Raw genomic sequence first — 14692 nt, 5'->3', positions numbered from 1 at the left:
GAGAGAGCTAGGGAGAGAGGGAGGGAGGTATAGGGAGGGAGGGAGGGAAGAAGTGATGAAGGGAGGGGTGGGTGGAGGGTGTAAGGGAGAAAGAAGTTAGTGAGTAAAGGAAAGGGAGGGGATAGGGAGAGAGGGGAGGGAGGGAGAGAGGGAGGGTGAGAGGAGGATGGAAGGCTGGGGTGGGCTGCATGGTGGTGGTGGGGGGGGGGGGGGGGGGGGGGGGGGGGGGGGCGGTGAGAGTGGGAGGGAATGGTGGGCAGGGCTCATCCTGCCTGGTACAGAGTGGGGGGAGTGGAGGCAGTGCTGTTAGGTATGTACAGAGAGAGAGAGAGAGAGAGAGAGAGAGCGAGAGAGAGAGAGAAGCAAACAGAAAGTATAGGACCTGCATGGTCGTGTCTCTACTTTGGGGATCTGCCTGGCTTGCTTGCGTTGACCTGGGCGAGGGAGGGAGAGTATATACCGTAGGCTAATAGAACGGCTGCATGTGCTGTGGTGGTCCTGTGGACTCAGTGTGGAGCACGATGAGGGGAATGAGGAGGGGGCTTCTAGTACTGCTGCTGCTGGCATGCTGCGGTGGGCCAGGGCCCTGGAGGAGGCTGACAGGTAGGCAGGCCTATACAGCGCACTATACACCATACAGCACCTTGAACGCTGAGGTGTGTGTGGGGGTGTGTGCGTGCGTGTGTGTGTGTGAGCGCATGTGTGTGCGCGCATGTGTGTGTGTGTGTGTGTGCGTGTGTGCGTGTGTGCTCGTGCGCGCGCGTGCGTGCGTGCGTGCGTGTGTGTGTGTCTGGGTGGAGTGTCGGCCATGACTAATGACCAGTTTTTGGTTTCCTTCGGCGTAGCGTGGTGGTTCTCAAAGTGGGGTCCAGGGACCACCTGGGGTTCCAAATGGACCCTTACAACAGGTGTGTAACTCTGAGAGACCCTTATACGGGTCCATTTGTACCCTCTCAGAGTTATGGGGATCCTTGAAATGAAAAGGTTTGAGAACCACTGACACTATAGTGTAGAGTGTTCTAAAGAGAACCACTGACACTATGTTCTAAAGAGAACCACTGACACTATAGTGTAGAGTGTTCTAAAGAGAACCACTGACACTATGTTCTAAAGAGAACCACTGACACTATAGTGTAGAGTGTTCTAAAGAGAACCACTGACACTAGTGTAGAGAGTTCTAAAGAGAACCACTGACACTATAGTGTATAGAGAGTTCTAAAGAGAACCACTGACACTATAGTGTAGAGTGTTCTAAAGAGAACCACTGACACTATAGTGTATAGAGAGTTCTAAAGAGAACCACTGACACTATAGTGTAGAGTGTTCTAAAGAGAACCACTGACACTAGTGTAGAGAGTTCTAAAGAGAACCACTGACACTATAGTGTAGAGTGTTCTAAAGAGAACCACTGACACTAGTGTAGAGAGTTCTAAAGAGAACCACTGACACTATAGTGTAGAGTGTTCTAAAGAGAACCACTGACACTATAGTGTAGAGTGTTCTAAAGAGAACCACTGACACTATGTTCTAAAGAGAACCACTGACACTATGTTCTAAAGAGAACCACTGACACTAGTGTAGAGAGTTCTAAAGAGAACCACTGACACTATAGTGTAGAGTGTTCTAAAGAGAACCACTGACACTATGTTCTAAAGAGAACCACTGACACTATGTTCTAAAGAGAACCACTGACACTATAGTGTAGAGAGTTCTAAAGAGAACCACTGACACTATGTTCTAAAGAGAACCACTGACACTATAGTGTAGAGTGTTCTAAGTGCTAATGCAGGGTGACTGCTGCTGCTCGTTTCGCGGGGCTTCATGTTTCCCTTGACCGTCTTGCCTTCTGAATCAAAGAATGTCTCGTACGAGCAGATAAACCGCAGGCCTGTGTGTTTGTGGCATGCACAATAACGGACAATGTTTCAAAGGTCTATAGCAGCTATAGCTGATTCTGTGAATGCCACACATATTGATTTGACAGTGTCACAGAAGACCGCAAATCGAATTGACTGCTAACCAAATATTTGCCCTCTTTCCACTGTAATTTAATAATTACAATTTAATTGTTTAATTTAATTTTCTGCACGATGATGATGATAGAATCCTTCCTAAGGTGCACTTGCGTCATCAAACCTCTGTGTGTGTGTGTGTGTGTGTGTGTGTGTGTGTGTGTGTGTGTGTGTGTGTGTGTGTGTGTGTGTGTGTGTGTGTGTGTGTGTGTGTCCGTGCGCGTGCGCGTGCGTGTGCGTGTGCTTATCTAATAGAGGCAGCTAAATTACTTTGTAAATGAGTTTGTAGGTTTCCAGAAGAACAGAACATTGGCTTTTGTTCGACTGAGCAATTAAGTATCATTTTTCATGATAGTGCTAATAATGATAATGTCAGAAAGCTGACTTCCATCATGGTTAGTTGCCACACATGACTAAATATAACTCAGGATATAGACACTTTGCAGGGACAGTCTGGCACCTTTTCCTGCAAAATAACTTTGGTCGTAGAACTGGTTCCGTTCTAGATTCTTGGAACCAATTGGTGCTTTCACGGAACCGGCGGACATTTTTAGGTTCCAATTCCATATCAACTGTGGTGTAAAGTAACTAAGTACATTTACTTCAGTACTGTACTTAAGTACAATTTTGAGGTATTTGTACTTAGTATATTGTACTTTTACTCCAATATGCCTAGATTTATTTGGAAACTTTAGTTGCTATAGTTACTTTGTGATTTTGATTATTATTACAAAACATACATTAACCACTTCAGGCAGCCCATTTCGGCCATTTGCAAATAGCAAGATTTCTTTATACATTTGAAAACTTGAAATGAGACATTCTACATAATGAGTACTTTTACTTTTTGTACTTTAAGTACATTTTGAATCCAATACTTTTGCACTTTTACTCAAGTAAATGTTGGATTCCGGCCTTTTACATGTAACAGAGTATTTCTACATTGCGGCATTGATACTTTTTCTTAAGTAAAACACTAGTACTTTTCCCACCAACCGTGGGTATATATATATATATAACACTTCGTTCTCTCCCGTCATCCAGGCGTCCACTGCGAGGTGGACATCGACGAGTGCGAGAGCGCCCCCTGCCAGAACGGTGCAACGTGCACCGACGGCACGGACACATACACGTGCCTCTGCCCCGACGCCCCGGCGGGGGCGGGCCCCGGCGGCGGGGAGGAGGAGCCGTGGGGCGGCCGCAACTGCGACGTGCCCCTGGTGGGCTGCCGGGAGCACCGCTGTGAGCACGGAGCGACCTGCCGGCCCGCGCTGACCGCGGACGGCCAGCACGGCCACACCTGCCTGTGTCCGGCGGGCTGGGCGGGGGCGCGCTGCCACGCCTCCACCACCTTCTCCTTCGCGTCGGACGGGTACGGACGCGTCACGCTGCCCCCCCCCACGGCGGCGGCGGAGGACAACAGGTGAGGATCTAAGCACACACACACACACACGCACGCCATTTTTGGTGTTACCGATGATACTAGTAACGCGTATTCTGACAGCTGTATTCTACAATCTCCGAACCCTATATATAGGAATCCGAGTAAGGAAGCTGCCATTTCCGTTCACGGAAATATATTTTAAAATATCTTTAGAGCTTATTTTTTTAATTTCCATTTCTGCTAAGCAGCAAGCTGTATATATGCTTAGATGATTTTCATTTATATTAGGATACATTTGCGCCACTGTAAAGACGAAACGGAAGTGGGGAGATTGCTCCACTTCCGCTTTATATTTTACTCATGATAGAACTTCCGTTGCTCCAGACTGGACTGGAAGCAAGATGGAAGCATTTGGAAATTGCAAGAGGCAACAGTCTGGCAACGCGAGACTACCCATGATACTAATGAAGGCTCTGTTCCATTCTGGTTCCATTCTGGTCAAACAGAGTCAGGCCTCACTCAGACCTTTACTGCATTGCTGTATGCTTGTTGGATGAATGTTGTGTAGTGTCATGGCCGCCCCAATGCATTTCCAATGGGAGTCACATGGTTTGACACAACATTTGTGTTGTATGAGGGGGAGGGGCGCAGTCGAAACACAGCCGAAAGCCATACAACAGCTTGTAGTCCAAAATGTGGACTACAAACCATGTGACTTCCATTGGAAATGCAGTGGGGCGGCCATGACACTACACAACATTCATCCAACAAGCATACAGCAATGCAGTAAAGGTCTGAGTGGCCTCACTCAGACCTTTACTGCATGTTGTGTGTTGTGTAGTGTCATGGCCGTGTAGTGTCATGGCCGCCCCAATGCATTTCCAATGGAAGTCACATGGTTTGTAGTCCACATTTTGGACTACAAACCATTGGAACATGGTACAATTTTGAGGTATTTGAGTATTTACAATTTCCGGTACTTTTACTCCACTACATCCCATAATTTGTACTTTTACTCAAGTACATTTTCAATTCCGTACTTTTACTTGTAATGAAGTAGTTCTAAATTGCAGTATTGGTACTTTTAATTAAGTAAAACAATTGAGTACTTTTCCCACCACTGTTCGTGTGACAGTTAATGGTCAACGTAAAATGTGTAACCCTGACAGCCACAACAGGACCAGGCGAGAGGCCGACCCGGCAGACCACTGGAACCCGAGCGTGGGTCTCCACGCGCGCCTCCGCTTCCGGACCACCCTGCCCGACATGGTGCTGTTCTACCGGGGCGACGCGGAGCGCTTCGTCTCCCTGGAGCTGCTGGGGGGTCTGCTCCACGCCAGGGTGGAGGCCCAGAGGGGTCTGCGGCGGGTGCTCTATCCCAAGGTCAGTATGTCATGTCAAGGACACCCAAAATGACACTAATTATATACCCCCGTTTTGGAAATATATCCCAAGGACCTCCATAAGAGAAGATTTTTTACGGCTCTAGCAGTGATTTTCAACCATTTTCATTTCAAGGACCCCCAGTTTGACATGCATTAGTCTACGGACCCCCAATTTAATGGCATTTCTATCTCTGGGGCCCCCAATTTATATTGTAAAATCAATGTTGTTTTAGCTCTTAGTCCTCTCTTTGGTTCCATTACAGACCCATAAACAAAAATGATAACTAACTGAAACCGTATTGTGTGTTTACAAAACAAACTGAACTGAAGTTATAGACTTAGTTTGAGTTTTTCTCGTTACCAACAGTAACTGAATATATATATTTTTAAATGGTATCTTTTGTTGAGTTTTCATTACACAATAGGCCTACTAACACTAAAACTAAGCTTTGTCACAGAAAAATTAAAACTAGCAAACCCGCTCTAAAAGCGAATTAAAACTAACTGAATTAGAAAGAAATGTGTGACTCAAAATTAACCAAAACTAAACTATAATGAAAAATCCCCAAACTACTATAACCTTGGTATACTCTATCCTCAGCCGGTCAACGATGGAGAGTGGCACGGGGTCACGGTGAGCGTGAGCGACCGTCGGCTGGTCCTGGCCGTGGAGGGTCCACCCCCCTGCGACGGCGAGGGAGGGTGCGTGGTCAGTGACGAAGGCTACAACAACCACCTCCTCTTCCTCGAGCCCGGCACCTTCCGCCAGCTGTACGTGGGAGGGGCTCCGGAGGAGTACCTGGCCCGGCTGGCCAGCGGGAGGGGCTTTGTGGGCTGCATGGAGGACCTCCAGGTTTGTAAATTCATTCAGTCGACTCTAAAGCCTCCTTGAGTTGCAAGGAGTTGCATGGGTGTGGTCTACCTTAACCCATTTATAGGCCTGACGTCGAAATAAAAAAAAACATCTTCTAAATTCTGACAGTTTTCTGAAATACCTATGTTTCTGTATCAATATTTCATGTCAAGGATGTAATTGGCCACCGACCCCCCATCTGAAAATATGTTATTCCAGGAACCTCTCAGAAGCAAAGATTTGAGTTAAAAACGTTCGCTCTGAAAAAATATACATTCAAAGATTTGCACCACATTTTCACGATTTTTCAAAAATAGCAGACCTACAAGCTCGTAGCGCGGCATTTTTCAATAGATAAAGTTTTAAATAATGGTTAAAAGACCAAAAGGCGTTCCCGCCCAGAATGGGTTAAAATACGTTTAGTCCCAAACCGACCCTTTGGTGTGGTTTGGGCTTATAAAACTATGACGAAAAATATTCGTTGACCACATTTCTTTTCACTGAGGAAACAAATTCAAAACTAAGCTATGATGACTGAAACTATGACTAAATATTTTGACAATTTCATCAACATGATATAAACTAGACTACAATGTTAGGGAGGGACTAGTGGAGAAGAGATCCAGTAGAGCTAAGACATGTCATTTCATGCTTGGTTGCCTGGTTGCGAGCTTGTAGATCTGCAATTTTCAGCATGCAACCAACTCCATTACGACACCATCAAGGCCTACCAAAATACATTTTAATCGACTAAATCAATTGCAGATTTAGTACACTAAATTCGTATGATACTTAGTCGACTAAAACCAATCGCCCAACACTGAAACATTTCAGTCGACTAAAATGTGACTTAAAACTAAATGAAAATGTATTCAAATTCAAGAGAGACTACTGTATATGACTGAAACTATATCATGACTTTGCTGTGAAAAATCAACACTAATACCTCCCCTTCCAGGTGGACCACCATCTCCTCCTGCCTCAGGACCTCATGGGCATGGCGGAGACGGGCAGCCTGGTGCTGGGCTGCCACAAGGAGGACTGGTGCCAGGCGGAGCCGTGCTCCCAGCGCGGGCGCTGCATCGACGCCTGGGTCCGAGCCACCTGCGACTGCCGCCGGCCGTACTACGGGGACCGATGCCAGGAAGGTATATAAGGACCGAACCGGAGCGTTAGCCACCGATGCCACTGATGTTTAGGACACAAGAAACACTTTCTTGGGCTTTTTATGTGTGTAATATGTTTATTTCTTTTAGATATTTTAGTCATGAAGCCATGTTCATGACCAAAAACCTGTCATGAACATGGTCTCACTTTCTTCCTGGACTACAAAGTCACACCTCCATGCAGCCTCCACAAGGAGGGGGAAGTGCACTGAAGCATTATGGGCATTGTAGGAATTCAGCAATCAAGTCAAACACAGATACTTTTTCTGGCTGTTTGTGATCAACTTGACTAAGTAAAGACATCAGGATTAGGTTAAACCTGGCTGTTAGCCTGGTCCGGAGCAGGCTATAAGTCCACAGCATTAGTTTCCATGGTAACTAGTGTGGCATTGCTTTCATGGAACCTTTTCATCAACCGGTTAATCACTGATCCAGGATATATTAAACCAGGATATCTGTTAAATCCCGGTTTAATCTCTAATCCAAGTTTCGTGAAACGCTAGATTAGAAAGATCTTGAGAAATTATGAATGATTAATGGTTTTGACAACACAAATCTTGTTTTATGGGGGTCGACTGGCACAAAATCTTTTCAGATGGGCATCCTTGACACGAAAATGTTTGAGACATCTACAGTTGTTAGAAACAACTGTAGATGAGGTACATTGTTTCGCTTTCTAGATGTTGAGAAAGAAGAGTTGGGAAACCTGTTGCCTTGGTATTTGTTTTGTATTGTCATGGCCAAAAATGCTTTGCGAAATGGAACGATATTTGACAGATATTTTCCATGGATGTGGCCTAAGTCAGTTGTTTTATATTATATGATGAAGCCCTGCATTGGCAAAACGTTGTTGTTTGGTTAGAATTATTTTTAAAGGAGAGCAGTTATTGTGTGGGGACATTCCCTTTTTCCTTGATTGAGTGCCAAGCAGGGAGGCATTGGGTCCCATTTTTACAGTCCTTGGTGTGACCCGGCCGGGGATCGAGCCCCCGACCTCCCGGTTTCAGGGCGGACTCTCTAACCACAAGGCCACTGTCTGGTCAAATTATGGCAGTCTGTGGTTTATTTTAAAATGTAAACATTGTCCAAACCTGCGGACAACACCCTAGAGCCCTAGGTTTTCTGGTTCTAGCTCAATGTTGAGTTTATTTGCACATAAAATAATATACAAATACGGAAGTTATACAACCTGTTTAACCGGGACCATAAAGTCCATAGTGCTACAGACATCTCATTCCAGGAGAGAGAGAGATAACAGAGACACAAGTGCAGTTAACAGAAACCAAATGACATCAAAATTCAAGACAGATGCAAATTGTAATGCAACAAGTTTCATAAATTATAATTATAGGGAAAACATTACATCACTTTTGGTTTGGAAAGGTCATAATTTAGTGGTGTGGAGCAGGGGTTCCCAAACATTTTTGGACCAGACATTACCCTTTTGGGGTAGACATTTTTCCAGGTACCCCCTCATCTGAAGCGGCCGCAGAAACCTTTCAAGTGTCCTGAGTCTTTTTGTTGTTTCTGCAGCATGCGTCCTGCTGTTACTGTTTGGGGTCACGACAGGTTGACTGATGTTGTCGTTTTAGTAATCATGTCAGCTATTGGCCCAAAGCAAACATGGGAGAAACACAATGAACAACACAAAAAATACGTTTATTGCGCAACTTGGCAGAAATGACCACGTAGATAAACATAATTTTAATGTTAAAAAAAGTTTTAAAAAAAACCCACTTTGGGAACCGCTGGTGTGGAGTATATGAATTTCTGTCAGCACGTGAGTTTGCATCTGTATGTGTGTACAATAGGCCTACGTGTTCGAAGAAGAATGGATCTATGTGGCAGTGCGTTCTGAGTGAGACACACACACACACACACACACACACACACACACACACACACACACACACACACACACACACACACACACACACACACACACCGTACATTTTGAACGAACACAGACAGTGAAGTGTCTTTGGCCACTGACCGTGTATTTTCCGTGCTATAGGCAGGTTGTGTGGGCGCTCTCTGTGTAATCGGTCCATCGCAACACGGAAAGGGAAACTGCGAACACCCACAAAGCTGGGTTGAAAACGCAGAGGTAAAGTCAGTGACGTATCACGGCCACAAAGCACATGGGCGGAAACGACACTTCCTCATACTCCTCAATGTCCGCATACGTCACGGTCTATGACTTGGCCAACCGAACCGTGCACAAAGTGTGCTCTTCTCAATTGTATATACTAGCCCTTACCCGTTGTGAGATATTGCCCCCCCATAAATATCTTTAATTGCCGTTCATTAGGAAAAATACTTGCGCGGGGGGTACTGCGTTTTCGCATTTTTAATTCACTAATAAATTCATTATTAATTTATAATTTGTTAAATTGGAAAACGGGCTTCGTTAAGACCTCCATATTATTATGGTCAATGCCTGTGTGAAAAGTGGGAGCGATTGGTGCAGGCGGTGAGGAGATACGGCGGTGTTTCTGACACACATTCAGACAGACAGACAGACAGACGTTGACTTAATTATAGTATGATGATATGATGATGATGATTTTAGATGCTGAATCACTGACAAAATTGTTGCGTTTGATCCACCACAGAGTTCCCTGCCTTCACGTTCGGCCACGAGAACTCGTCCAGCTACGCCTCGTTCGCTGTCCAGGAGGACCACGGCGAGAACTTCACCATCTCCTTCGTGATGCGCTCCCTCAAGCCCAACGGCCTGCTGCTGCAGCTGAGCCGAGACCAGAGCCCTTATCTCACCGTCTACCTCAAGGTATACACACTGGGCATGAAGCAGAGATAGATATGAGTACGTACGTAGGTATACATAAACGACAACGTCTACGTCTTATTACTCTTAAAATAGGCATAATCAGCTTCGGCTTCAGCATACAGCTTTTCGGTGTCACTTTTGTTTATGTACTGTAAATGTAGCAAAGTGGCTCACGACCTCAGCCTGATGGCCTCAAAAGTCTAATATCTCCCCCCCGAGTCATGGGGATACATGTATTCCTTTGGCCTAGTGGTTAAGATGTTGGCTTTACACGCGCGAGACCTGGGTTTGATTCCCGGGTGTTACATACTGTATACACAACTGAAGTATTTAAAGGAGCATTCAGTCCGGTCCGCCACGGTAACAATATGTGCACATGCACGCACTACAGTGGGGAGACACGCGACAGGCCAACTGCACGCACACCAAGGTCCGCCCCCACTCGATCATGATTGGAGGAATGCCCCTCTGATCCTGATTGGATGAACCCACCACCAAAACCGAAACTAGGGTTTTTTTACCCCATGGGCTCACTGGGGACAGGGACACATTATATGGTCAGCACACTATAGTAGGGGGATTATCCAAAAAAAGAAAGAAAAAAAAGTGATATTTGAATGAAGTGAAATCACTGAATATACCTTTAACCATGTAAATTGTAAAACCCCAAAAATAATTCAAATAATTAATTAAATCATTCATTCCTTCAAGGAGGGGACGGTGGCCGTCTACAGCCCGCACACCACCCTGCTGTCGGAGTCGCGGTTCGTCAGCGACGGGCGCGACCAGCTGGTGACGGTGAGGGTGCGCTACGGTCACATGGTGTTCCCCAAGGCGGGGAACCACCTGGCGCTGGGCAACGTCAGCGTGGAGGCCGGGGACGTGGCGTTGGTCGGGGGGCTTCCCCCCGCCGCCGCCGGGGGCGAGAACACGGCCTCCTCCTCCTCCTGGGGGGGACACTTCAAGGGCTGCCTGCAGGACATTCGGCTGGACCACAAGCACCTGACGGTGGGAGGCCAGCGCCCCCCGGTGACAGAGGACGAGATCTACCGCGCGACCGCCTCGGAGAACGTGCTGGCGGGGTGCCAAAGTGACGACACCTGCAAGGTGAATAAAAGTATAGCAATTAGGGATGTCGCGATCCAGATTCCGATCATTTGATTTTGAGTGGTCTGCCGATACCGATTTTTCCCGATCCGATATTTATTTTTTTAATGATAGAACACTTGTGCAATATCACAATAGTACAATATCCAAAATCACATATAATATAATATCAATATAATATCATAATATTGATACTAGGGACGTCCCAATCACGTTTTTTTGCTCCCAATCCGATTCCGATCATTTGACAATGACGTGATCGGCCCCGAATTCTGATCACGTGACCAGATCGGGACAACTATAGAGCGTCGCAGTCCCGCCTCCTACCCTCCAAGAGTTGTCACGACTCGAGTTGGCTTTGTCCGCGGCGTAACCGTCTTTAAATAAATACTTTAAGAAATGTCTATGAGGAAAATGCATTGGGTTTCATTTCCTGGTCCAGGGTAGGAGGCGGGACTGCGACGCTCTATAGTGTAGTGTTTTAATCTCTGTCATATTATTGAATAGATCATTTTCCATTTTGTCTATATGCTCGTTTGCTCAATTTCTTAGATTATAAAATGTAGGAAAAAAATCACATGAAGCCATCATTTATTATATTTTTTGTATTATGGAATGTACTATGTAATGCATAAAACATGTGCTGCTTTTTCCAAGTCTTCCAAGGCATTATAGTCCTAACGAATTTGGATCTACTGTAGCACCTGTGATCTGTAGGTGAAAGAATGCAGGCTTCTCTTCAGCTTGCACTGTTGGGGTCACGTCAGATGAGAGATTTTGCCAATTAACTTTGAATACACTTTTAATCTCTCTCTCTCTGTGTGTGTGTGTGTGTGTGTGTGTGTGTGTGTGTGTGTGTGTGTGTGTGTGTGTGTGTGTGTGTGTGTGTGTGTGTGTGTGTGTGTGTGTGTGTGTGTGTGTGTGTGTGTGTGTGTGTGTGTGTGTGTGTGTGTGTGTGTGTGTGTGTGTGTGTGTGTGTGTGTGTGTGTGTGTGTGTGTGTGTGTGTGTGTGTGTGTGTGTGTGTGTGTGCGCCTGCCTGCCTGCCTGCCTGCCTCTCTCTCTGCAGAATAAGCCCTGTATGAATGAAGGCCGGTGTAATGTCACCTGGAATGACTTTCGGTGCGACTGTCCCGTTAACTTCTCTGGAAGGATATGCGGGACGCGGTTATGGTGTGTTGACACACCGTGTTCTGAGGACGTGCAGTGTGTCGACCTACCGGACGGCTATGAGTGTGAGTACACGCTTGTTTTCCCACTGTTTCCTCTCTCTCTCTCAACCTGAGATAAAACGACATTAAACCCAGAAGGGGGTAAACTGGTTCTTTCCCTAGACAAAAATAATAAAGTAGCGTGTGGCAGCATAGCATTATATGGTATTATTACATAGCATAACTCTATCGTGAAAATAATTAGAATAGCATGAGTTCATACATAAATCTTGGGCGGCTGTGGCTCAGGAGGTAGAGCGGGTCGTCCATTGATCCGTGGGTCGGTGGTTCGAAAACCCGGCTCCTCCTGTCCACATGTCGAGGTGTCCTTGGGCAAGACACTGGTTGACTGTTGAGCCCTGGCTCTATATATATGTGATTTTAATTGTTTTTCCATATACCCTGAAGAAGGCAGTTGTACTTTGCATTCTAATAAATAATCGGCTCTTTGGCTATCAGTGTGTGCAGCCACTCTTTTTTGTCTTTTCAAGACTTAAACTCTTTAGATGTTTCTGCCGTGAGCTGGCACCACTACTAAGACTGGTGTGCGTTTAGCATCCTCCTGCACAGTACAAGACACTGAACCCCACATTGCCTCCAATGAGCCGGCCGGTGCCTCGCATGGTAGCTCGCCACCGTTGGTGTGTGAATGTGGGAAGTGAGGACGACTGGCGTCGACTGTTCGCCGCTTCACCTCCCAATGAATGAATGAATAAATGAACCATAGTAACGCGCTTTGTGCGCTATTAAAAATGCAATTCATTCATTATGAACATCTCCATGCAGGCCTAACTGAAGCCACCTTCCAGGACAACGCCATGCAGTACAGCGCCAACGGTTCCCTGGTCAACGCGGTCACCAGCGTCACCGTGGACTTACGCACCAGAGAGGAGAACGGAGTGCTGCTCCGAGCCTCGGGCCCCCACGGGTCGGCCCACTTCTGCCTGGGACTGCTCAACTCCACGCTGCTGGTCAAGCTCCGCGGCCGGGACGGCGAGCTGCTGGCGTTCACCAGCGAGGTGCCGGTCTCGGACGGGGCGTGGCACCGCGTGAGCCTGGCCATGGCGGACCCCGCGGCGCCCGCGTCCCGCTGGCGGCTCACCGTGGACGGCCGGAGGGCCGGCGGCAGCCTGGGCGTCGGCGGGAACCTCGACTTCCTCAACGACACGAGCGTGTGGCTGGCGCCCAACTTCACCGGGTGCCTGGGGGAGGTGAATGATTGATTGATTGATTGATTGATTGAATATACTTTATTAGGCAGAAATGTAAACGGTACAAATTACAGTCAAACACTTGGTCCAAAAGGGTCTTGTTTCCATTCAGGTCCTGGGTATTCAATTCATAATTATGACATGAAAAATAACAAACAAATTTCAAATCATCATAACAAAAGGAAAAATATATATATATCTACAGGTTGGGGGGGGGGAGGACAGGGTTATAAAGAGGTGGGGGTTAGTCACTTGACTAAGGGAGGAGCGACCATTTCCCCTTTGGCCTGTGGAAAGATTTTCAGGTGTTTTTAGGACACCAGTGATTTGCATTTTTTGAGGGAAGGGCATTCCACACTTGGGTTGGTGGCTGGCAGTGCTGTAGTACAGTGGTTCCCAAAGTGGGGTCCGGGGACCCCCAGGGGTCCCTGAAGGAGTTCCAGGGGGGACCCCAACTAAATGATAGTTTGGAACCAAATGGACCCTTATGGGTCTTTAACTCTGAGAGTGTACAAAACACATTTGTACACTCTCAGAGTTAAATTAACATTGATTTTACAATTTAAATTGGGGTCCCAGAGATAGAAATGCCATTAAATGGGGGTAGGTAGACTAATATGCATGTCAAACTGGGGGTCCTTGAAATTAAAATAGTTAAGAGTCACTGCTAGAGACGTAAAAATCTTCTCTTATGGGGGTCCCTGGCGTATATTTTCGAATGGGGGTCTACGGGGTAATGAGGGTCAATTTGGGGGTCCTTGACATGAAAACGTTTGGGAACCATTGCTGTAGTAGAAGGAGAATTCACCCATACGTTTGTTTTCAAAAGGTGAGGCTGGGCGGAGTCTACCTTCCGCTGACGGCCGACGCACCGGCCGACGCCCCTCAGGCGTCGCAGTTCCGGCGGCTGGGGGGCGGCGGGCGCGTTCCCGTGGCGGGGTGCCGTGGCGCTCCGGTGTGCGACGCCGCCCCGCAGCCGTGCCTCAACCAGGGCACGTGCCACGACCGCTTCAACCACTTCAACTGCAGCTGCGGCCCCGGGTGGGAGGGCGACATGTGCCAGACGGAGACCAACGAGTGCGCCTCGGCGCCCTGCGTCTACGGCACGTGCGCCGACCTGCTGGCGGACTACCGGTGCCAGTGCCAGCCCGGGTACGCGGGCAAGGACTGCCGGGAGGAGGTGGACGACTGCCTGGAGTTCAGCTGCGAGAACGGGGGCAGCTGCCTGGAGGAGGAGGCGGCCGCCGCGGCGGGAGGACGACACACGTGCACCTGTCCCGCTGGGTACATGGGCAAACGATGCCAGTGAGTATACGGGACACGTGTCTGGGGTGTGGGGTGGGGGATACAGTCATTTCTCTCTGGAGGGGGGGGGGGGGGGGGGGGGGCTTTAGCTAATGATATGATTTAGAATGCATAATCGTGATTAAGGTGTCACCTGGGGTTGAGTGTCTTGCTTAACCCAAAAAAAAGAAAGAAAAAATAGTCTTCCAAATCATGACAATTTTCCGAAAAACCCAAAGTTTCTATATCAGTGGTTCTCAATATTTCATGTCAAGGCCCCCGAAGATTAT

At 47.3% G+C, this 14692-nt stretch overlaps 1 protein-coding gene across 1 annotated transcript in view; it reads left to right on the top strand.

Annotated features, from left to right (window-relative positions):
• Positions 1-14692, top strand: part of LOC306933676 (protein crumbs homolog 2-like) — a gene marked incomplete at its 5' end in the record, with an annotated part of 48918 nt that overhangs the window by 28473 nt on the left and 5753 nt on the right. The window contains 9 exons of the mRNA XM_079515986.1: positions 3057-3435; positions 4566-4779; positions 5383-5634; positions 6593-6782; positions 9416-9591; positions 10303-10698; positions 11766-11931; positions 12694-13118; positions 13948-14423. Coding sequence (XP_079372112.1) covers positions 3057-3435; positions 4566-4779; positions 5383-5634; positions 6593-6782; positions 9416-9591; positions 10303-10698; positions 11766-11931; positions 12694-13118; positions 13948-14423 — 2674 coding nt within the window. The remainder of the gene's footprint in view (positions 1-3056; positions 3436-4565; positions 4780-5382; positions 5635-6592; positions 6783-9415; positions 9592-10302; positions 10699-11765; positions 11932-12693; positions 13119-13947; positions 14424-14692) is intronic.

Source organism: Electrona antarctica (assembly GCF_951216825.1).
Source record: "Electrona antarctica genome assembly, chromosome: 12".
Taxonomy (NCBI): domain Eukaryota; kingdom Metazoa; phylum Chordata; class Actinopteri; order Myctophiformes; family Myctophidae; genus Electrona; species Electrona antarctica.
This window is presented reverse-complemented; position numbering and strand designations above follow the sequence as displayed.